Source organism: Colletotrichum acutatum (genome assembly GCF_030867785.1).
Source record: "Colletotrichum acutatum strain CBS 112980 chromosome Unknown BDZ83scaffold_163, whole genome shotgun sequence".
Classification (NCBI taxonomy): domain Eukaryota; kingdom Fungi; phylum Ascomycota; class Sordariomycetes; order Glomerellales; family Glomerellaceae; genus Colletotrichum; species Colletotrichum acutatum.
The window spans coordinates 30,154-49,618 of NW_026849157.1; the positions used below are offsets into that span (position 1 = coordinate 30,154).

The 19,465-nt window shown below is 51.8% G+C and overlaps 9 protein-coding genes across 9 annotated transcripts; 3 read left to right on the top strand and 6 right to left on the bottom strand.

Moving 5' to 3' along the window:
* Positions 1-7: 7 nt before the first annotated feature.
* BDZ83DRAFT_723920 (uncharacterized protein) lies at positions 8-1,905 on the top strand (the record flags this gene model as incomplete). Its single annotated transcript, XM_060512610.1, has 2 exons — positions 8-1,132; positions 1,192-1,905. 2 exons carry the CDS (start codon positions 8-10, stop codon positions 1,903-1,905), a joined length of 1,839 nt encoding a protein of 612 aa, XP_060358995.1.
* A 405-nt stretch (positions 1,906-2,310) lies between these two features.
* On the bottom strand, positions 2,311-3,953 carry BDZ83DRAFT_590996 (transcription factor tfb2; the record flags this gene model as incomplete). Its single annotated transcript, XM_060506389.1, has 3 exons — positions 2,311-3,574; positions 3,641-3,728; positions 3,821-3,953. 3 exons carry the CDS (start codon positions 3,951-3,953, stop codon positions 2,311-2,313), a joined length of 1,485 nt encoding a protein of 494 aa, XP_060358996.1.
* Positions 3,954-4,350: 397 nt separating this feature from the next.
* Positions 4,351-5,365, top strand: BDZ83DRAFT_639986 (thioesterase superfamily protein). The gene is made up of 8 exons (XM_060509460.1): positions 4,351-4,452; positions 4,505-4,545; positions 4,606-4,621; positions 4,674-4,739; positions 4,815-4,929; positions 5,007-5,072; positions 5,123-5,201; positions 5,251-5,365. Exons 1-8 carry the CDS (start codon positions 4,414-4,416, stop codon positions 5,321-5,323), a joined length of 495 nt encoding a protein of 164 aa, XP_060358997.1. The 5' UTR covers positions 4,351-4,413; the 3' UTR covers positions 5,324-5,365.
* On the bottom strand, positions 5,366-6,777 carry BDZ83DRAFT_639993 (uncharacterized protein). Its single transcript, XM_060509461.1, has 2 exons — positions 5,967-6,777; positions 5,366-5,879 (listed from the first exon to the last, which is right to left on the bottom strand). Exons 1-2 carry the CDS (start codon positions 6,552-6,554, stop codon positions 5,577-5,579), a joined length of 891 nt encoding a protein of 296 aa, XP_060358998.1. The 5' UTR covers positions 6,555-6,777; the 3' UTR covers positions 5,366-5,576.
* Positions 6,778-8,197: 1,420 nt separating this feature from the next.
* BDZ83DRAFT_590992 (uncharacterized protein) lies at positions 8,198-8,356 on the bottom strand (the record flags this gene model as incomplete). Its single annotated transcript, XM_060506388.1, has 1 exon — positions 8,198-8,356. A coding segment is annotated over one exon (159 nt), but the record flags the coding sequence as incomplete, so codon positions are not given.
* Positions 8,357-8,410: 54 nt separating this feature from the next.
* BDZ83DRAFT_591023 (uncharacterized protein) lies at positions 8,411-9,358 on the bottom strand (the record flags this gene model as incomplete). The annotated part of the gene is made up of 3 exons (XM_060506393.1): positions 8,411-9,108; positions 9,148-9,182; positions 9,237-9,358. 3 exons carry the CDS (start codon positions 9,356-9,358, stop codon positions 8,411-8,413), a joined length of 855 nt encoding a protein of 284 aa, XP_060359000.1.
* An 804-nt stretch (positions 9,359-10,162) lies between these two features.
* BDZ83DRAFT_122288 (uncharacterized protein) lies at positions 10,163-13,170 on the bottom strand. The gene is made up of 5 exons (XM_060501156.1): positions 13,108-13,170; positions 12,692-13,011; positions 12,295-12,615; positions 11,729-12,214; positions 10,163-11,628 (listed from the first exon to the last, which is right to left on the bottom strand). Exons 2-5 carry the CDS (start codon positions 12,806-12,808, stop codon positions 10,465-10,467), a joined length of 2,088 nt encoding a protein of 695 aa, XP_060359001.1. The 5' UTR covers positions 12,809-13,011; positions 13,108-13,170; the 3' UTR covers positions 10,163-10,464.
* A 3,430-nt stretch (positions 13,171-16,600) lies between these two features.
* Positions 16,601-17,099, top strand: BDZ83DRAFT_640006 (uncharacterized protein). Its single transcript, XM_060509462.1, has one exon. It carries the CDS (start codon positions 16,643-16,645, stop codon positions 17,078-17,080), a length of 438 nt encoding a protein of 145 aa, XP_060359002.1. The 5' UTR covers positions 16,601-16,642; the 3' UTR covers positions 17,081-17,099.
* Positions 17,100-17,154: 55 nt separating this feature from the next.
* Positions 17,155-18,663, bottom strand: BDZ83DRAFT_765893 (RTA1 like protein-domain-containing protein). Its single transcript, XM_060515258.1, has 3 exons — positions 18,118-18,663; positions 17,797-18,045; positions 17,155-17,731 (listed from the first exon to the last, which is right to left on the bottom strand). Exons 1-3 carry the CDS (start codon positions 18,269-18,271, stop codon positions 17,268-17,270), a joined length of 867 nt encoding a protein of 288 aa, XP_060359003.1. The 5' UTR covers positions 18,272-18,663; the 3' UTR covers positions 17,155-17,267.
* Positions 18,664-19,465: the final 802 nt, after the last annotated feature.

The following is a 19,465-nucleotide window of genomic DNA, read 5'->3' on the forward strand; positions in this document are numbered from 1 at the left end:
CCAGACAATGTCCCCCGCCGGGTCCGGATCGCTTGGCCTGGTCCTGCTCGCCCACACCATCCGCTGCATCGTCACGATTTCGTACTTCTGCATCGACCTGGCCAAAGCCAACCTCCGCCTTTTTTCCCTGTGGGCCAAGTCTTGTTTTCTCGCGGCTACTCTCAACTTCCACTCTTTCACCCAGTCCATCGCCATTATTGTTGCCTCCTCAAAGCACGCCCTTGGAAGTAGCCGGGTAACTATCACCGTCCTCATTTGGGCGATTCCCTACCTCATTTTCCTCGAGTGCATCCTGTATCTTGCCGCACTCATCATTCTGCTGGAAAAATGCGAGACCGTCTATCTGCATCTTCGTTCCTTCCGCTTCGGAACCGTAATTCTCGGGGACCAAAGCACACCTCAATGCGCCCGACTATCTCGGGACCTGTTGGGCCTGTCCAGCGTAGCAGCGGACCGGATCTTGAGCGTGCCGAAGCAATCACCGTCGTTTCGAGCATCAACGACACCGAAAAGCACTACTCAGACATCTCCCAACCGACCTCAGACGCTGATTCGGGGAGAGGCCATTCGACTCTTGGCCCTAATCGACAAGGTGGTACTCTCAAGACTTCCGAAGCAAGCAAAGGTTATGGAACCCTCGAACCTACCAAACTTGACCATCGAAAATCACAAGGAGAAACCCGCCCACCTCTTCAGCGGCAAGGTATCCCATCCGGTCGTGGAAGCTACCAACCATATCTCACTTCTCAAAGACAAGCTGCTGTCAAAGATCGTCGAGTATTGGGGGAGATTTCCCACGCCAACGCTGACAATACGCGCATTCCATCTCCAGATGAGGCCGCTCCTACGCAGTGCGAGAGAGTTCGTTCCCAAGAGAACCAGCTCATATCGCCTTCGGAAACAGCAGCCCAACTGTGCGTGGCAAGATCTCATGGAGTTAGACGACTGTCAGCCAGCTTCACCACAGGAGGACCGTTGTCCAGCAATCCGACTGTCGCCAGTTTCCCCGTCATGGCCATCACAAATACCACACACCTGCGAGGGCCGCCTCATACATCCGTGCCGTCCGAAATTGAAAGGGATGCGGGAGAGACAGTTGAAAGTTCCATCGGAAGCAGCCCTGCACTCGGAGGTCGTCGAAAGCAATCACGATCGCCCACAGGCGGAATAGAGAAGCAGCGACTGCCCAAGTCTCGCACTTTTACCGTTCTGTCAAATCTCACCTCCTCTCTTTCTAGAACATCTCTATCCAGCTTCACGGGAAGTGATCGCAAAGCCTCCCATCAGACAGTGGCATCTCGCAAGACCAGCAGTTCTTCGACTCTTACAACTACCATTCCGACTAGAACTCCCACCCCCATGACTCCTGAGGTCAACCCACTCATCATTACGACAGCGCAGCCATCGGCTTACTGGTCGGGTCGTTTCATGTCATTACAGGATCGTTTCCAAGGTGAATCCCTTCAAGAGCAAACTCTATCGATCTTTGTCACAGCCCACGCATCCAAGGCCAGTATTCTTGCGCAACAACGTGCCGCCTATCAAGGCCGTGGCAATCTACCCCTGAGCACTACCACAGCCCTCGATCGCTACGGCACTGCTGCTATCCAAGAAGCCAAGCGACTCTCGGACGAAGATAATCGCAGTCTCCGCATCTTCCTACACCTCCAGGCACTTTGCGGTACACCCGAGGCCAAGAGAAGCTTACAAGCATGGCAAGAGGCGTATGCCCGAAGAATGGGACGCAGCGTACTCCTACCAGAAGGCGCAAACCCGGACAGGGGATTCGTCGCACGGCTCTTTAGTGGAAGCGGAGGTGGAAGACGGAGCTTCGGCAGCTCCCAGTTGGAAGGAGAAACCGGCAAGGGTAAGCAAGGGAACGTCATGCAAGCAAGCATCATGTGATGGTCTGAAGTATGTCGCTATCGAAGGGTTATTGTAGATCATGGCTATCGGCGTTTCACTACATTTGTTGGGGTTGTTTGGACTTAGGGAAGGGGGAAGCCTGGAGTTATACCATTGTTTGATTCGGTCAAGAAGAGTCTCTGTCGTACAGGAGGAGTGTACGAGGAAAAGGACCCTATGTCCCTGCATTGTTTTTAGATGGCGTTCACCAGAGATGGAGGTTACCGGAGACCAAAAGTTAGCTGTCAAGAACAATACCCATTTACTTTCTACACCAGCCTGAACCATCTCCGTCCCAAAAACGCCTGCTAATGCATGTAGCCGCCCTGCAATACACTTCGAGCGCCTCTAGACCTGTGCCTAGGTCTATCTATGTCTCTCGGAATAGCACTATAGCGCCTCTGTCTAATCCTCAGCCTTCTTCCTCAACTTGAGGTAGTCCCTAATTTGCTCGTGTTTACTAGCAAAGAACATGCCAAGCTTATCGTTGCGCCATGTCAGTACGCCAATCTCTGCGGCGTAGCCCGCAATGTCCTCGTACTCCCTAGGACTGTCGAAATCACGGAACAAGAAGCCGCTCGTGGTCGTCATGCGTTCCGTCTCGAGCTGCCACAGCCTGATTTGGTCTACGACGGTGGGTGGCAGGACGGGCCGGTTCCGTACCGCGGCCATGCGGTGCATCTGCTCGTGAGCGTGGGCGGCGAGGTATGAGATGATCTGATCGGCTGTGATGCCGCGCTCGACGGCGTTGCGAATCGAGTTACGCGTGAGCCGGCCTGATACCATGTCGGAGAAACGCAGCTTGAGCTTGCAGAAGAGTGACAGGACTGCGATTTGGAGTGGTGTCTGGCCGTAGGCGTAGATTCGGTAGTTCGTCTCGACAATGATGCTGCCACCCTTGTTCTCTTCGCTTCCGCCGGGGGTCAGGCCGTTGGACGGCCGCGGGCCAGTAGCTGCGGCGAGAGCGGCGGAGAAGCCTGCGCCTGCGCTACGGAGGGCGCTGGAGCTGCTCGTGAGCGTCGTCGCCAAGCGGGTCGGGAAGTATTGTTGGGTTTTGTGTTGGGGGATGTAGATGAGGCCAAAGTCGAGGAGACTGGGGAGCATGTTGCGCCGTGGTTCGGTGAGGGCCTGGGTGTCGTAGGCTCTGCCCAGCTCGAGACTCGCGAGGAGAAAGAGGAAGCTCAGAGCGTCGGTGCTCTCCATTCCAGTAACGGCGGAGGCGTGCTCGGTGGCCTCGAGCCAGAGCAGCAGGAGGGTCCAGACCTGGGCGTTGGCCTCCTGGAGGAGAAAGGTGAAGCCGGCTTGTGTGATGCCGACGGCACCGTTGGCGCGACGTACGAGCGCTCCGGCGGCGAGCAGATCCTTAACAGACGCCTTAGGCCCGCTGACGTCGGCGCCGCCGGGGTTCACGGTGTTGACAATGTAGTGGAGGATGTCCTCCCACTTGCGACGGGCATAGCGGTCGAGGAATGGGACGGTGATCTCGGGCGGGACGGGGAGGGAAGAGGGCACGCCGAAGGAGTTATGCGATCCGCCGCCTTCGAGGGCGAGGCGTAGCGAATTTTTGAAGTTTGTCGTGAGCTGCATCTCTTGTGGCCGTTCTTTGGAGGGAGGTGTGATTTGGAGGATGTGCAGGCTGCGAAGGGTCGAGATTGCCTGGTCTTTTTGCCTGTGAGAGAGCAAGATGGTGTGTTAGACGGCGCAAGTATGTAACTAGTGAGACTTCAGCGCGCACCTTCTTGAGTCCGGCTTGACCCAAACATCGAGGTCCTCTAGCAACATAGGCTGCGGCATGTATAGAATAGCCATGACGATGGTTTTCGCTGGGCTTCTGGGTCAGCGACCTTGCTCTTTCTCTAACGAAACAACCCATTGCCCTGAGTTATCGATCCAAGGGGAGGTCATGGCTTCTCACCCAGCGGCGGAATCATCCGGCGAAAGATGGCAAAGGCCGTAGAGGGTTGCAGGTACAGCTTCCTAAAGGTCGTGCCGGGCAGCTTCTCCAGGTAGTCGGCCAGCTGGAGCGATTGACCCGAGCTGACCGACATGATGGGCGATTTGCGCGCTGGGTTTTGGGTAGAGGAGGGAGAGAAGATGTGAGTTGATGTTATCTCATGTTTGTATAGGCGGCGCGGGGTTTCGGACTCGAGTTTGGCGGGTGGTGGGTCGAAGTGGTAGAGCTGTCGAGGGTTGGAAGAGTTCACGATGGTTTGCGACCAGGCGAATTGCACGGCGCAGCGATCATTCAATCATCAACTGGGCAGGGGTTAGCGGAGGTTTCCGCCTTAGGCAGGGGCTCTCGTGGGTGGTGCCTGGCTGGAGCTTGGGGCTTCTTATCTTATCGAAGTGCCGATGAGAAATGGTTACCTTATCGTCCTGAGATAAGGTACGTACTGCCGTCCGCACGTCATATTCCCCGTCGCGACTTCCTTCCCGAAGCTCGCCGAGCTCACCTTGAAGCTCATTCTCACCAGTTCTTGTCACTTTGCTCGCCGCCTAAGCTCGAATATGGCCCCAAAGCTGCCTCCGTTGCGCTTCGTGCGCTCAGTGAGTTTATATTACATACGCCGACCGCCAATTGACTCTAATTGCCCCGCAGGTCTTCAAGTCGTTCACCAAGGACTCCGGACTTGAGCCGAGGTAAGCTGGCTTGCATCCGTTTTCCTGTGCATCGCCCATTGAGTACTCACATGACTTTAGGCTTCTTGGCAATAACGTATGAATAAACACTCACGTATATACGCGGTACTTTGCTCACATCTAAGCAGTTTCGAGTGACTGGCGCATCGGTGGGCAAAGTTGATTTCGAGTTGGCAATCCAAAAGGAACACACGGTACGTCTCATCCATGTTCGCTTGTTACGACAAGAACCACTTACTGAGTACTTACTGAGTCGAATCGACCCATAGAATCGCCTTTCCACGATTCATGGCGGGACTCTTGCTAGTCTCGTCGACCTCGGTGGCTCTCTCGCCGTCGCTTCCAAGGGCCGATTCATGACCGGTGTCTCGACTGACATCAACGGTAAGTATTCATCTTCATCTCCAAGCTCTCATGATCTACTTCATGATCAGTATTTATCAGTTTACTGACTTCAATAGTCACGTATCTCAACCCTGGAGGTAAGCCTGGCGACATCATGATGGGCACCGCCACCTGTGATAAGAGTACGTTGTAGCCCTGTCCAAAGTAGCGAGCTCAAACTAATTCTTTGAAGTGGGCAGAACGCTTGCATATACAACAGTCACATTCTTCAACAACAAGGGCGAATTGGCTGCAAGAGGGAGCCATACTAAGTAAGGCTCTTCCTTAGCCCGATCCAGCACTTTGCTGACTTATTTCTAGATATATTGCCAAGACCTGGGGATCAGAGGACTTCGTTGCACCTGAAGAGTATGTTGCTGAAGAAGAGAAATGAACCATGCGGTGAACCTAGAGTGCACAGGCTCCATTCAAAATAATCAAAGTGGATGGAGGTAGATGTCGTGTATTCGTAAGTTAGAAGTAATGAGTATCATCACGCATTATCTGGTATCATGCTGTTCCTCGCTCGTCCCCAATTCCCAACCAACCCAGGCGTAACTATCACGCCCTCTAGGCTCTACCCGCAAGAACGGATCTTCGGATAAACCTCTCGCTTGTTGCTGACCCCCCGATTGGTCTCGACCAAATCAATATACGCTGTTGGCAGTGGTAATATGGGCGCCCGATGCCTCTTCATCATTGAGCTTCGCGGGCTGCACCAGTTCCCCTCGCGTATTGAGGCCGTACTTATCCTGAGTGGCCAGGAAGTAGAGCATGATGAAAACAGCGAAGCTGCCCAAGATACCGACGACCAGTGAGACAATGTTGAACCAAGTGTAAGTGTCGTAGTTGTAGTAGGAGTATCCGTATCTTGAGGAAAGCTGAGCAAAGAGCGACCAGACTGCACGGATGAGCCAAATGATGCTGATTGCGAGCGCGAGGTTCGAGGCCTAGCCGTCATATGTTAGCACTCAGGCTCAATTTACAATCGCATCGCCCAATACTGAGAGACGGTGGAGAACGAAGCAAGAACTGACCTTGTGCAGAGGATCCTTGAGGGCGTTCTTGCGGACCAGGGCAATGTACGTGATGGCACCGATAGCGCATAAGAGGTTGAAGATGCCACAAATGAGATCGAAAATCTGAGCCACCAGTCTTCTCGTCATCACCCTCTCGTAATCACTGCTATCATAGCTCCAAGAATAGTAACCATCTCTGGTACTCATCCACAGGCACATTGCCGTGAAGCTGAGCACTGAGATCAAGATGACGGCGCCGAGAGAGAATGTCTTCCCTATCCGGAAGCGTTTTGACGTCTCGTCGACGCGGAGGAGGGTGAATGCGCGTGCGAGGTAGAAGAGTGCCAGGAAAGTCAAAGCCTGGCTGACGTCGAAGAACCAAGAGAGGATGGACGAGGTGTATGAGATAAACTTGGCCAATGTGGAGTCGTATGCATATGTGCTTCCGAATGCGAGGGAGATAATGTTGAGAATGACGTAGAAGAATTCGGAACTGGAGACGATGTTGATGTTAGTCGCCCTCAAACAGATGGAGTTGTGGTGCTTACAATAGCCAGAGCCCCAGGGCAGCTTTGGTGATAGCCACCCATCGGCGAGTGGGGTCATGATAGCTTTTTGATGTCTTTCGAAGAAGGAGAATGAAGAACACAGAGCCCGCGACAGCAGCTAGGGCGCTCACAACAGTGTATACAATCCCCACGATAATTTGAGTATCATAGTAACTCATGTTTGAAAAGACGTTGTGTTTCTGGTTTTCTGTAGCAGCACCTGAGTCTGGTTTTCGTGGATTTTTGGATCGAATCTGTTGTTATTGTCAAGCTAAGAGGATGGAGAATGAGCTGGGCAACACAAGTAAGTCCGGCCTCTTCTCGTAACTTAAGTATGGCCAGCCGTCAAACAGAAATGAGCGGTCTCACGAGCATAGCCTGCTTTAACATCCGCTTTGGATTCTCGCGTACAAGTGTCTCACCCCGGCCGGGCGAAGGACGCCTAGCGTATGCTGTGCCGCACTAGCCCCGGGCGATTGCAGCTTTACCCACTCCGCCCGATTCCCACTCTGCCACTTCTCTTGGTCGCGACAAATGGCTCTGCACCAACCAGAGAAATCTTGGGTTCATCACCAAGAGAGTCAAACAGCTTGGTCGCTGTTATTTGACCTACATGGATGGCAATATTGACCCCGGCCTCCCAGCGTCACAAGTCGGTGTCTTGGGATTTGCCGCAGAAAAAGGATAGGCACTGACTTGGGCTGGTGACTGGTAGTTGCAAGGCTTGTCCACCCTTGTCTATCTCCCCATGTCTGGTTTGTGGTCATTCGCCAGCCTGAGATCGCTGTAGGCTTAGAGCCAAGCCTCTTTTCTAGCTTAATTCAAGCTTATTTCCTTTCCTTCCGTTGAGTTTGTGGTCGAAGCCTCCCCCAAAAGTCCCAATAGCAGATGAAATTGCGTTGACATTTCCAAAGACGATACTGACTTGTTAAATTTCGTACATCACTACGAGTATCAAATTGAACAGATGGCTCATTGACAAACAAGAAACTGACCAGCTCTGATGAAACCATGCCACACTGCTTTGCAATGTGATCGAGGAAAGCAATGTCCCTTGCCCCCAGAGGGCGTGTCAATATTCGGCCCCCTGAGGTTGATAGTCTCCATGAGGTAGTTTACATAGCATTTATTCCACTTCCCCAACTCGTTGCCGAATTTGAGGGCATCATGATCGGGCAGGAAATGCTGCAGCCTATTAAGCCATAGCGCCTTGGCAATGTGCTCAGCCCCTGGCAAAGCCTCGTTGAAACGGATATGATCAACGTGATAGGCTTGCTTTTTCTCTGTGGGTAACCACTCTGGCAAACATGGCCTGCTGCAGTGAACGTGAGAAGCCTTCGGTGCCTGGGCGACGTGACGTGGAATGACTGATGCTGTGTAAGGTAGTTGACTGTGACTTATAGTCGCCTTCACCTTCCCAAACACTAGACACCTTGCGGTATACGGATATCACAACGGTCTCAGGTCTCGTACATTCCCTTATCTGATCTCACATGCATTCCTCTCCAAGGAATAGCAACATTTCGCCTAGACAACTGGTCTGGGAAGATTCATGATACACCTCGAGACATCATCCCCACCACTAAAAGCAGGTGCAATGACGAATGACAGGGGCTCGTTTTGGCTTATACATAGTCCCAAGAACTTGGAAGTAAATACAAGAAGATACAATCAGACCACCCAGAAGCTCCACCAACTACCTTAACACACGTTGGGCCCGGCCTCTAGGGCCGAAGCAACGGTCTCGGCAACCGCATCGTGGATGGGGTAAGTAGGGTGCAGCGTGTTGAGCCAGAAGTACTCGTTGACCGGGTAGGTACAGCTGTCGATGAGGGTGTCCTGAGCCGTCGTTCCGCTGTTCAAAAGTTAGCTTGTCACCTTTTACCAGCCAGGTTCTTCGAATGCAAGGGTGACTTACTCCTTGTACGCGTCACAGTATCCAGTGGTGTTCTTGTACTCCTTGGTAGCGTCAAACTTGGCCACGTTATCAAGCACACCGTTGAACACCCCGTTAGCATCAACAACCCACGAGTTCGCGCCCTCCCAAGTCGTGACATTCTTCGCCATGGCATTGACCCTGCCATTGAAATCAGCGACGTCATCCTTGCAGAGCTTCTGCGCGTCCGCGTTCTCGGCAAGGAGCATTGGCGTCCGGTCGACAGGCGGCGTCGTCAACCACACAAAGTTCCTCGCGCCCGACCCATACAGCTCCTTGGCCAGACTCTGGTAGACGTCCACGATCTTGGTGTTGAGCGCAGAGGTAGCATCGGCTCCGTTCCAGTACGAGTTGCCGATATCATTGACGCCGATCCAAAAGGCGAATACTGAGTCCGCGCCTGTCCAGGCAGGGGCTGTCTTTGCGGCGTAGGCATTGTTGAAGAGCGTCTGGACCTGGTCCTTGAGGGTGAGCACTGTGTCGGCGTAGGGCTTGACGAGGTCGGCGTCGACGGTGGCGCCGCCGTATGCGAGGTTGTAAGTGTACAGGAGAGATGCGTTGTGCTTCACGGTGAGGTAGTCGACCCAGTTGGGGCCGTTGCAGGAGGTCCAGCCCGGGTAGGAAGGGTTTCCGAGAGGGTTGGCGGGGTTAGGAGCTTCGAGAGAGGTGTTGAAGCCTGTGATCTATTAGCCGGATGACACTGATCCAAAGTCACCAAGTATCGTGCCTGTCTGGGAGTACGAGTCGCCGCTGGTAACTGTTAGCGTGTCTGCAAGACAGGATGCAGAAGTATTGCAGACTTACAAGACGAAAGCGTGCTTGACGTTCGCAAACCCAGGCCACTCCGCCGTCGCGGTACAGGCACGCTTCTCAAGAGCGCTCGCCCCAGCAGCCAAGAGGCCGGTCGTCAAGATCTGTGATTTCATTGTGTCCTGCACCTATCAAGTAAAGAGTGTGTTTTCAAAAACGAACGACTTAGTCGGAAAGAATGGAAAGACACGCGGGGAGACGATAGATCGACATTGGCAGATCGGCGGGAACCCAGCAACACCTATATAAACATGGTCGCTTTCGTACCCGTCATGACGGAAAACTCGCTCCTCGAAGGGGGCTTGACAATTAATCTACACCTTACCAGACCCATTAAGCCCCCGGAGCCCCTCAATTAACGGAAGGGAGCGAAAAAGCTTGGGACCCCCAGGCCCCCGGGTCCTCGGATTGCTCCATGGGCGGGGCATAGTCTCTTCTTCCTCGCTGTCCGAGCTGGAAGTCTTGCTTGACCTCTGCCGATGTAACCGAAGCGGCACTTTGGGATGTTTCCCCAAATCCTCGCCGGACGGCCGGCACGGCAGCTGGGTGCTCGCCACGTTGAGGCTCAAAGTCTTGTCTAGCGAGGTAATCAGGGGTCATCGATTTCTTTCCGTTCATCCAAAAACCGCCACGAGTCGATCAAAGTGTGGAGAGCAAAGACAAATAGAGTGAAGGTGGGCCAGCCTGAGACCGGACGAGACAGGGATCAGGAGATTGGATATCACGTGCGCGGAGGAGGTCCCTCCGCTTTGCCAGGATGGTGCGACAAAGTTGCAAGACCACCAGAATCATGATTTCCTGATCAAGCACTCCATAATCCAGTTCTTGCTCATCCACAATGCGACTCAAGTGGTCAGTCGTTTGTTCATGAGTAACGGCTTTCCTATTGGCTTGTGTAGTTGATCCAAGCCTCAGTACGGTATCTCTATAAGCATCAATTATGGGCGAGTTGGGAGGCCGGGTAGGCTGTGACAATAGGCAGCCATGATAAGAGTCCTTGTTGGGTGAGGTATCTGAGGAGTCGAAGGCATGTGATTGAGCGATGATAAGTCTCTTCTATCCATGAGTGATCATGGCTCTATCCATAAAATTTTGAGTATCATGCTTTGCGCTATTCTCAAAGCAGCTGAGAGATAGTGACCTTGAGACTACTTCTCACCCTCTGCCGACCTCTTCTCTGAGACTCCTTACGATTGCTGTCCAGCTTCTTCCAACCATGTCGTTACTGAGGCGGAGGCCATGTCAATGAATCTTCACCCGCAATGTACTCAAGATCGTAGGTTTCTATGCTGAACCCTTGAGGGTTCCATCTCCATTCCGAGTCCTCCCACCTGGCAGTCTCTGGCGCAGCCCCTCTTGAAGGAGGCACCAGCTCGGGAGGAGAACTGCCGACTGAGCCATTGGCGGCCAAACATTGTTCAACTCTTTGAACATAATCCGGAGTCGGGGGCAGGTAGCCCAACTGGGAGAGCAAGCTTTCCTGCCTGTGTCTCCACGCCCTGACAAGGACCGCTCCTGCGACGGCATACGGATGAACCGACATTTCGAAATAGTCTTCATGGTATTGATATATGATGGGCAGCACCTTCCATGCTCGATCTACCAAGTCGCCCGTTGACTGGAGACACAGTCGGCTGATCAGGTGGAGGAACAAGTCGTACTCGAGATACTGAAGAATGTACCACACAAAGTTCCAACCCTCCATCACCTGGAGATGGTTCGCAACGTGCTCAGCCGCCTCGAGTGAGACACGAAACAGTATGTCCCCTTTCACCTCGGGTGGCGGCTCTACAGCCCCCTTGGGCTTGCATGCCATGATTCGGATCTTGTCGACCATGGCTGCTTTCAGCTGCAAAGCCAACACGTGCAGATCCCCTGCACTCGGATCGCAATAACGCTTCACGATATCCTCTAAAAACTCTTCAAAGTTCACGACAAACTTTTCCAGCTCGATACTGTGAAGTCGACTAAGCTCGTCTGACACGTCACTCTTTTCGACGACGAACATGGCATGGCTCAAGTTGGTTCGCTGAGTGAGACATCGTGACAAGCTGCAAACCACCAAAGAGACAATCATATCAGTCGGGGCGTCTCTGTTATCGAGGGGAGTGGCGGTATCGACATCGAAATCGGCGTCGTTGATGTTGGTGGGCATTTTGCAGCTGCAAGCGCGTGATAGCGGAGTTGGGTTGAATCCAGAGGCCATGGCGAATCGAAAATCGAGTAGGACAATGTTCCACCAGACGCGTCTTCGTAGCTCTGTTTGAAAGGGGGAAATCCCCAGTTGCGAGCCATCTCGATGAAGCCCTAGACGCTGGGCACTTCGAATACAGACGCCGCTCATGATCCAATTCGCGTGGGCACTCTCTCGATCCGGAATCGCAACCTGGTACAAACTTGACTTAGCTGGACGTTCAACCTTGTGAGAGGGCATGGATTTATGCGACACTTTGGAGGACCAAAACAATGCGCGAGGTTCTCCGTACCAGTTGAAGTACGAGTGCTTGCAAGAGCACAAAGGTGGGCTTCTCCAAGAAGCGCGCACGATACAGCCCCTTTCGTAAGGTCTTCGAGAACCGATCCAGCAGCTCCATTTTCGACTGACCCAGTAACCTTGCGCATTCTTCCGGCCTCATCGAACCAACAGCACACGCATAGATCGAGAAGAACAAAACTTCCAAGTCTCGTGGCAAAGATGGCGGAGTCGCCATCGCCTGGACTAGATGACGTTGCGTGGACGGCACATGTATGAGTTTCGTTATTGGGTTGACTCGATCTACAAACATCCGCCATAGTAGCATAGCATGACTCGGAGGCGGATGTAGATGTTGCGGGTTGCAGGCATTGGTCTCTTTGACGTCTGTAATGTTTGCCTCGCTTGCAATGGACGCTTGTTGAATTGTCGTTTCGGGTAGGCTCGGTAGGCTCGCAGGACTGTCGGCGTCCTCCACGACTGCTCTGATGGCTTGTAACTACATGAAGAGAGGCATATTGTCAGAAATCTGGCTGGCGAGAGAGTCTGGCGTCAAAGGGCCATCAACAAGGCTTTTACCTCATCGAAAACCGTGGCCCAAGGGGTACTATCAGTAAACCTGACAGACCCTTTGTCGATAACGAGCTTTCCAAGGGAGTTCTCAAGCGCTTGCATTTCGCGATCCCGGCTCCAAAGATCCTCACTCTCACTCTTCGTACTCGTGTCGCTTTTCGGACTAGGCTCCGTGCGAGTACCGTCGCTACTCTTCTCGCGCTTTTCTGCAGACACGAACTGTTGAAGTAATTCCTCGCATCGCGCCAGTCTTCGCTGAAGTTCAACATTGGGCTTCTTCCGGTTCCGGGTCTTTGAGTTCTCGCGTGGTACACATTCTGCGCCTAGCTACATCACCAATGACTTGCTGTTAGATCTTCAAAAAAGTTTCTTTGAGGGAAGAGTGCTGTCAAGGATCACTTACCTTGACACAGCCTCCGCACGCCGGACTCTCACGATCGCACTTGACTTTCCGCGATTTGCAAAGGACGCATGCTGGCTTGCGTGGAACCGGCGGTGCCTCAGCAGTTGCCGACTCCATGCCGGGCTTTGAGCAATAAAATAGCACAAGCTACTACCCAAGGCTGTCAGACGGTTAGATGTAAGTACATGTAGCTTGTCGATGGCATCGGCGGCCTCCAGAGCATCGCGAACCAAAAGGTGGGACAGAGGATGTCACCATTCTTTAAGCTCGTCCCTAGACGGAGTTTTATGCATTGGTTAAATGGTGTAGGGCGTCCATCCCTTTATGGCATTGTCAGCAAGGATCTACTAGTGACACAGGCCCGGGCTGAGCACCGGGCACTAAGCCACATGCACCATTGTATAGTGGGAGCGTACGCAATCAACTGAATCGTACGGTTACTGTAGTGTACCGATCAGGTGGTAATCTCAACTCTAAAGGCCACTCGGGGTTAAGATTTCGGAAAAGTCAGTTCGAAAATAGACCCTTCAACTTAACTTACAACAGGCCTGGTGCAGGGTACAAGGCGTCCCATTTGCCTCATTCCTATTAGCTTAATACGTCTGTGGATTGATTCGAGACGCGATGAGGTTTCCACAGTAGGAAATCGATGTCTTCCAGCTATGTCGATGACGCTACTTGAGAAGTCTTGGAGGATGTGGTCGAAGCCTATCGCAAGCGCATACAACTTGCCGCAGGAGAGCCTTTAACATCTCTGACCAGATGGTTTGCAAGGAAACATGGTTCGGACCATCAAACGGTCCGGGTTGAGGAGAGCGCGAGAACTTGTTCGTACTTGCGAGGGGTGCATGTGACGATGAAACCCGTCTAGCCTCAACACGTAGTGAATGGTTAGAGAGATCTTTTGAGTCTGCTGAGAGAGTATGGCATTCATCGCAGACAAGTTATGGCATCAAGCCGTTATAAGTGAGAATCTGCATCATTTAGGCAACATTGTCAGTATCCCAATCAACGAAAGCGAGCATCCTGTGTGCGATTTCGGGTAGTGCTCGTGCTGTGTGGGCACAGCGCACCATGGGGTTTCGGCTTTTAATAAAGAGCGAAATACGGGTCCCCGGATTCTTGTAAGAAGCGAGACGTCCCAAATGGCATTGTGCTGGTGGACTACCTCATGAGTCCTACCGATTGAGATCATTTGCATAACTCAGGAAAGTTTCGTTCGAAGGTTGGCAAATTGATGTGGGTATAACTCAGATACATCTATGGCTTGGCCTCGAATCTAAAACCATCGAATAGTATTTTCGATGTCCTAAGGCGGGGTCTCACGCCTTTGTACAATACTGCACCTTTACATTTGAGGATGCAAAGGTAATAAATAGTTGTTGGCCACAAAGCTACGGCTAGATCGATTATTGCAGTCGAGAATTCAAAAGCTTTGCGCTCATCATGCATGCCAATACGACTGGAATCTCATAGCCTCGGTATACTGGCCATGCATAAGGAACCAATGGTACGGCCGAGGAGGAGATGCCAAGGTAAGCTCTTACTGCGCTGTGCTATGTACCTCGGGGGACGATCAAGGCTGAAATGAACCACTGGGTCTAAGGGGGGGAGGGGCTGGTCCAGACCTACTGAACACGGACGAAGTAGCTCATTTGTGATTTCTCTGTCTGAGCCCACATCAGAGCCTGACGATGCCATTGACGTCCTTAGCCTTGAGACTCGCCGTACGTTGCACAGGGCCACCACAGACGTCACCTCAGATATGCACTTTTTTTTTTTTTTTGAATCACAGCCATTGAAGCACCTTGGTCTCCGACAGTCAGAAACTAGTATGTTGAACAACATCAAAACAGTAGCACAAGGCAGACAAGAGAGAGACAACAACGACAATGGTGCCCGAGGGCGGATACAGCAAGGCATTACTATATGAGAACGAAAACATGCACGTAAAGCCGCCGCGAATGGTAGAGGTCCACGAAGGAGAAGAATATGACCATCCGTAGATATCGAAGTTCCAGGCAACACGGGCGAGGATGGATCAAACACCACACCATGACTCCAGCGACGCATCTCCTCTCCACATTCGAGATGAACGTCGTCATCCTCCTGCGCGAACGTTCTACATCAGCGCCGATATAACATCGAACGAACTTAGTAGTAGTTTGCTGACTACGGCGGCATCTGAGTGGGAGGGTTCCATACGTACAAGCTCATCGGCTGCCGTAGAGTTTGCAGCTGCTACAAGGTTTAACGATGAAGGGCACGCTTCTCCGGTAGGACAGAGGCCTTCACTCTCAGCTGGAAGTACAATGGCGCAATCTTCACACCTGCGGCAACCCAAAAAGTACGATTGGGGTACAGACGAGTCAAGCTAACAAACCACCGACACGAACCAAACCATATGGCAAATATGGCGCTTGGAGATATTGAGCAGTTTGCTCGCTCTCGGTTGCGTTCTAGCAACCATCATGATCATAGTGCTTCATCAGAGCAAGCCCTTGCCCAAGTGGCCAGGTGTGATTTCGGTCAATACCTTGATAGCTACCTTTACTGCACTTTACAAGGCATCTCTCATAATGCCTGTTGCCCAAGGTGTGTCATAGTGACGGCCCTTCCAGGTCATTAAATAGTCTTTTTGTGCTGACAAGAAGATAGACAACAGGCCTGGGTCAGCTGAAATGGGATTGGTTTCAACGCCCACAGAAGTTAGCCGATGTGTTTGCTTTCGACGATGCTACGCGTGGTCCATGGGGCTCCTTACTACTGATCACCAAGAAAATACCACAAACACCAAAACCGTGAGCTCCTATCTTGAGCTTTCTGTCATATACTGGCCAGCTTACTAACTTTTCTCGAAGATATTTGGCAGGGCTTGGTGCCTTGATCACCATAGCCGCACTCGCCATCGATCCCATTTCTCAAGCCATGATCGAACATAAGGGATGCAGTCGAGCCGCAGATTCGGTCAACGGCATCATAGCAGAGATACCGCGAGCGAAATACTATAAAGCTGGTTCGATGGACTCCGATATCGTTAAAGGACTCGCTGATTCTCAAGAGTTGGCTTCCTTGATTAACTTCAAATGCGCTACAGGCAACTGCACCTTTGGAAACGAGGACAACGGCAGTCAGTTCTCATCTTTAGCCATTTGTCACTCCTGCCAAGACATTACGGACCGAGTGACCAAAGTTCAAGAGGAGCCAGAAGCCACTTTTTACACATGGCGGTTGTCTTACGATTACAATTACACCGTGCCATCATCGATTCCTGAGGTTTCTAGTCCATGGGACAGTCCAAACTTGTCGCCTTTGACCACACCGGGCATCTTTGATAAAGACAAAGTGTCATTCAGAGCTTTCTATAGTTTCGATGTTTTGACGGTCATTGATCCCCCCTGCAACCATCTGGATGAGACCTGCGCAAATGAAGCAAATACTTCAGCACTTGCCGTTCGATGCAGGCTAGATGCATGTGTCAAGCGTTACCATGGCAGAGTCCAAAATGGAGTTTATCAAGAAACAGAGCGTCCAAATGCGAACGAGATTCTGACATGGCAGGAAGGCTGGACCCTTGTGGCCAACCCTAGCCTAATCAACGGCGAGGAAAGGTCGTATGTGGAAAGAGAGCGTTGGTCGCCTCAAACAGTTCAAGTTGAGTCAGTTGACGGTGATCCATTCCAGCTGTCGTCTGCGAGTCGTATTTTCGAACGCGAAGGAGACAGGGCTTTTGGCAGGATGAACAACGTCATTTGGAAATCAACACCGCAGGAGTGTGTCTGGCGAAGAGACGCACGCTCCTGGAGAGCGATCCACTCCACGTTGCAGGACATCTTGTAGAACAACGTCACAGACAGCATGTTGGATGGTGAACCTGGAATAATAACCGGCCCAACCTGGTTGAAACAAGTCTACGCACAAGCCGCTGGTAATCTCTCCACGGTCGATAACATGGCCTGTGGCTTGGCAAACTCGATGACGGCGGGCATGCGCAACAAACCATACGACGACCTCGACGATCAGCGTATAGATGAACTCTTCCCAGGCCTAAGAGCAGCGGTGGGTGCAACTCTTGTCGCCGACACATGCGTCTACGTACATTGGCTCTGGGTCGTATACCCGGTTGCACTCCTAGTGCTTCAGTGGACATTCTGCGCTCTGGTGCTCGCGAGCCGACGTTCTAGCCCTGACGGACAGCAATACATGGCCTGGAAATCATCACCACTGGCGCTCTTGTTCAACGGACTTGACGCTGATCTTGCCAAAAGGCATGGAGGCTTGTATACGCTAAACAAAATGAACCAAGTGGCGGAGAGTACTACTGTGCAGGTAGTCCCTGTTGATGGCTCTAAGGACGAGGCATGGAGATTTTGCCAAACTAAGACGTAGCTTTAGATTTCAATGGAGGCCCGTTTGGTAATTAGCTGAATGATAGGTACACGCCGAATGCCTTCACAATTATGCGGCAGATTTTCTCAAGCTCTTTCCAAATCATGGACTTGGCTGAGCATTGGAGGCTTTAGATACCATCGATGACATCCACCATTTTCAAAAGCTCCAGGCTTTAGACTGTAGTCTACCTCCGAATTCTAAACACCCCATCATCATCCTGATTCGATACAGCCCCGAGAGGAAACCTCTCCTCATCCTTAAAAGTGATAGGCGAAACGATACGCCCCGGAAACCAAACATTAAAAGCTGCAGCGCAGAGGAACATGAGCGATGTGTCAAGACAGTACAGATACACCTCTGTAGTCTGAAGCACGCCGTCTCGCCCCTCAGCAAACTCGGCCACCCGGAAAATCGACCGCACCAAGATGAGGAACGAGGTGGCGTAGAGAACCATGATGAACTGCCTCCACGGTCGTCGCCCATTCATGCTCATTGTCGTCGGGTAGTTGATGATTCGGGAGTGGAAGACGGAGATGGTGACGATGAAGGCTGCGAAGAAGAGGATTTGGATGCCGAGACCGACGAGGATGACGTTTTGGCCGCGGTCGAGGCCGTCTTTGTCACTTGCGCCGGAGAGAATACCTCCACCTGTCGAAGAATATGTCAGTTTTTCTGCTAACCTCACAGGTGACAGTAATGGAGATTGGGCTTACCAATGCACTGGAAGGCGAACGAGAACACGTCTCCGAAGACGAAGATCTTCGTCAGCCATCTAACGGGAATAATTGATAGATGGCCCGCTTCCAATGAGTCGATAGTACGGCCCAGAAGCATATAGATCGAGGCCGCGTACAGTGCCGGGGCAAGCAACGGTAGAAGAGTCTGAATAATAAACGGGACTTGTGACCAATTTGGTGTCTCGGATGCGTTCATGGCTCGGGCTCCATATCCGATGCTTTCGACTATGCAACAGTTCAGCAATGCAATTTACTATGATAGTTCCGAAGAAATCATTGGTTTAGATGGCTTCTTACAGTTGACACCTATGAAGAAGGCGATCCAATACCAAGTCTTCGCCCGCTTCAGCTGGAAGGAGTGTATTACACCACTGATGCCGAACAACACGGCAAAGGTGACTGCTGCCGCGAGAGAAGGATCATAAGGATATTTGGAAGGCGGTCCGTCCATTGTTGCGCTTGTCCTTCTCTGCTGGATATGTAGGTAAGATGTGTGTGCAATTTCTTTCAGCTGATTTTGGACTTCCTCGTGCAACTGAAAGATCCGCCATTCACGTTATAAAAAGCCAGCCATGTTTTGATATCGGGCTCTACTGTTACGCACTGGCTGAGCTATACATGGTGTTTCTGATGCAACGCCCTGTATGATTAACAACATCAGAGGTTGGTGTTGAGGCAGTGCTCGGGTTCCAATTTCCCAATCCGCTCTTAGTGTTCCCGGGGAAAATGTAGTTCGGGGAGTTTAGAATTTGGGACGTCCAAACTTGCGGGCCTTACATAGTTGCCGAGCCGGTGTCAAAGTAAGCATACGAGATCGACAGGGGTAAGCCGCCCTTCCGCGTTCTCCCCATCCACCGATATCTTGAACCTTCACGTTCTCTTCGAAACGTCGCCATGGAGATCTTGACTCAGTTATGATATTCGTATACTCAGCCATGATCTGGATGACGACGCATTAGTTTATCAATAGACCAACTTCTCACATCTGGAGCGTATTACGATCTGTTTGAACAGGGCTGGAAAACACCAACCACATCGCAATGGGTTTGAGGGAGCCTTTGCTAGCTGAGAATACGCGTCACCCTGCCTTCAAATTGCTTCAGTAGTCGAACATCAACCTGCTTTTAAGTCCCTGTTTTGACAAGGATTTTCTGTGATTCATGATAGGGACGAACCGGTCGACAGGCTGTCAGAGGCTGAAAGTTAGCTTGCGAGAGGCCCGACGATTTAGAGATCAGGCTGCGGTAGATACAAGTGGTTCCCCGTGGCATTGGCAACCGCAGCTCAGATCTGACTTCGATGGGTCAAGACTATACAGATGAACCAGGTCCTTGTCTGGCGAAACTTCCCACTGGCTCTTTGGCTGACTTCTACAGTGACGATCACTTATACTTGCTCCCTTTGTGTTTATTCTGGACTGGACGCACCACCTTTTGCCCGACGATAGATTACTTCATGGGCTGACGGGAAATGTCTGTTGTGTCATTCCACATGCTTCTGGCCCGCCAGCCAACTTACTTTGCACCACGATCACAGCCTCTATGCATCTGCAATTGGGACTACTTCTTGATTTGTCCTAGACTCTCTAATTGTACCATTGAAGGTCCTGCTGCGCCCCACCACTACAAGGACGCAATGGCCGCTA

What these genes read in the sequence shown, in the direction of transcription:
- BDZ83DRAFT_639986 (XM_060509460.1), top strand. Translation starts at nt 4,414, where the DNA reads ATGGCCCCAAAGCTGCCTCCGTTGCGCTTCGTGCGCTCA. An exon ending in CAATCCAAAAGGAACACACG is followed by an intron (nt 4,740 to 4,814) that starts GTACGTCTCATC and finishes ATCGACCCATAG; the next exon opens with AATCGCCTTTCCACGATTCA. An exon ending in GCAAGAGGGAGCCATACTAA is followed by an intron (nt 5,202 to 5,250) that starts GTAAGGCTCTTC and finishes ACTTATTTCTAG; the next exon opens with ATATATTGCCAAGACCTGGG.
- BDZ83DRAFT_640006 (XM_060509462.1), top strand. Translation starts at nt 16,643, where the DNA reads ATGGCCTGTGGCTTGGCAAACTCGATGACGGCGGGCATGCGCAACAAA.
- BDZ83DRAFT_122288 (XM_060501156.1), bottom strand. Translation starts at nt 12,808, where the DNA reads ATGGAGTCGGCAACTGCTGAGGCACCGCCGGTTCCACGCAAGCCAGCA. An exon ending in CGTGCGGAGGCTGTGTCAAG is followed by an intron (nt 12,616 to 12,691) that starts GTAAGTGATCCT and finishes TTGGTGATGTAG; the next exon opens with CTAGGCGCAGAATGTGTACC. An exon ending in AAGCACTCGTACTTCAACTG is followed by an intron (nt 11,629 to 11,728) that starts GTACGGAGAACC and finishes AGTTTGTACCAG; the next exon opens with GTTGCGATTCCGGATCGAGA.
- BDZ83DRAFT_765893 (XM_060515258.1), bottom strand. Translation starts at nt 18,271, where the DNA reads ATGGACGGACCGCCTTCCAAATATCCTTATGATCCTTCTCTCGCGGCA. An exon ending in CTTCTTCATAGGTGTCAACT is followed by an intron (nt 18,046 to 18,117) that starts GTAAGAAGCCAT and finishes ACTGTTGCATAG; the next exon opens with TCGAAAGCATCGGATATGGA. An exon ending in GTTCGCCTTCCAGTGCATTG is followed by an intron (nt 17,732 to 17,796) that starts GTAAGCCCAATC and finishes ATTCTTCGACAG; the next exon opens with GTGGAGGTATTCTCTCCGGC.
- BDZ83DRAFT_639993 (XM_060509461.1), bottom strand. Translation starts at nt 6,554, where the DNA reads ATGACCCCACTCGCCGATGGGTGGCTATCACCAAAGCTGCCCTGGGGC. An exon ending in TCAAGGATCCTCTGCACAAG is followed by an intron (nt 5,880 to 5,966) that starts GTCAGTTCTTGC and finishes TATGACGGCTAG; the next exon opens with GCCTCGAACCTCGCGCTCGC.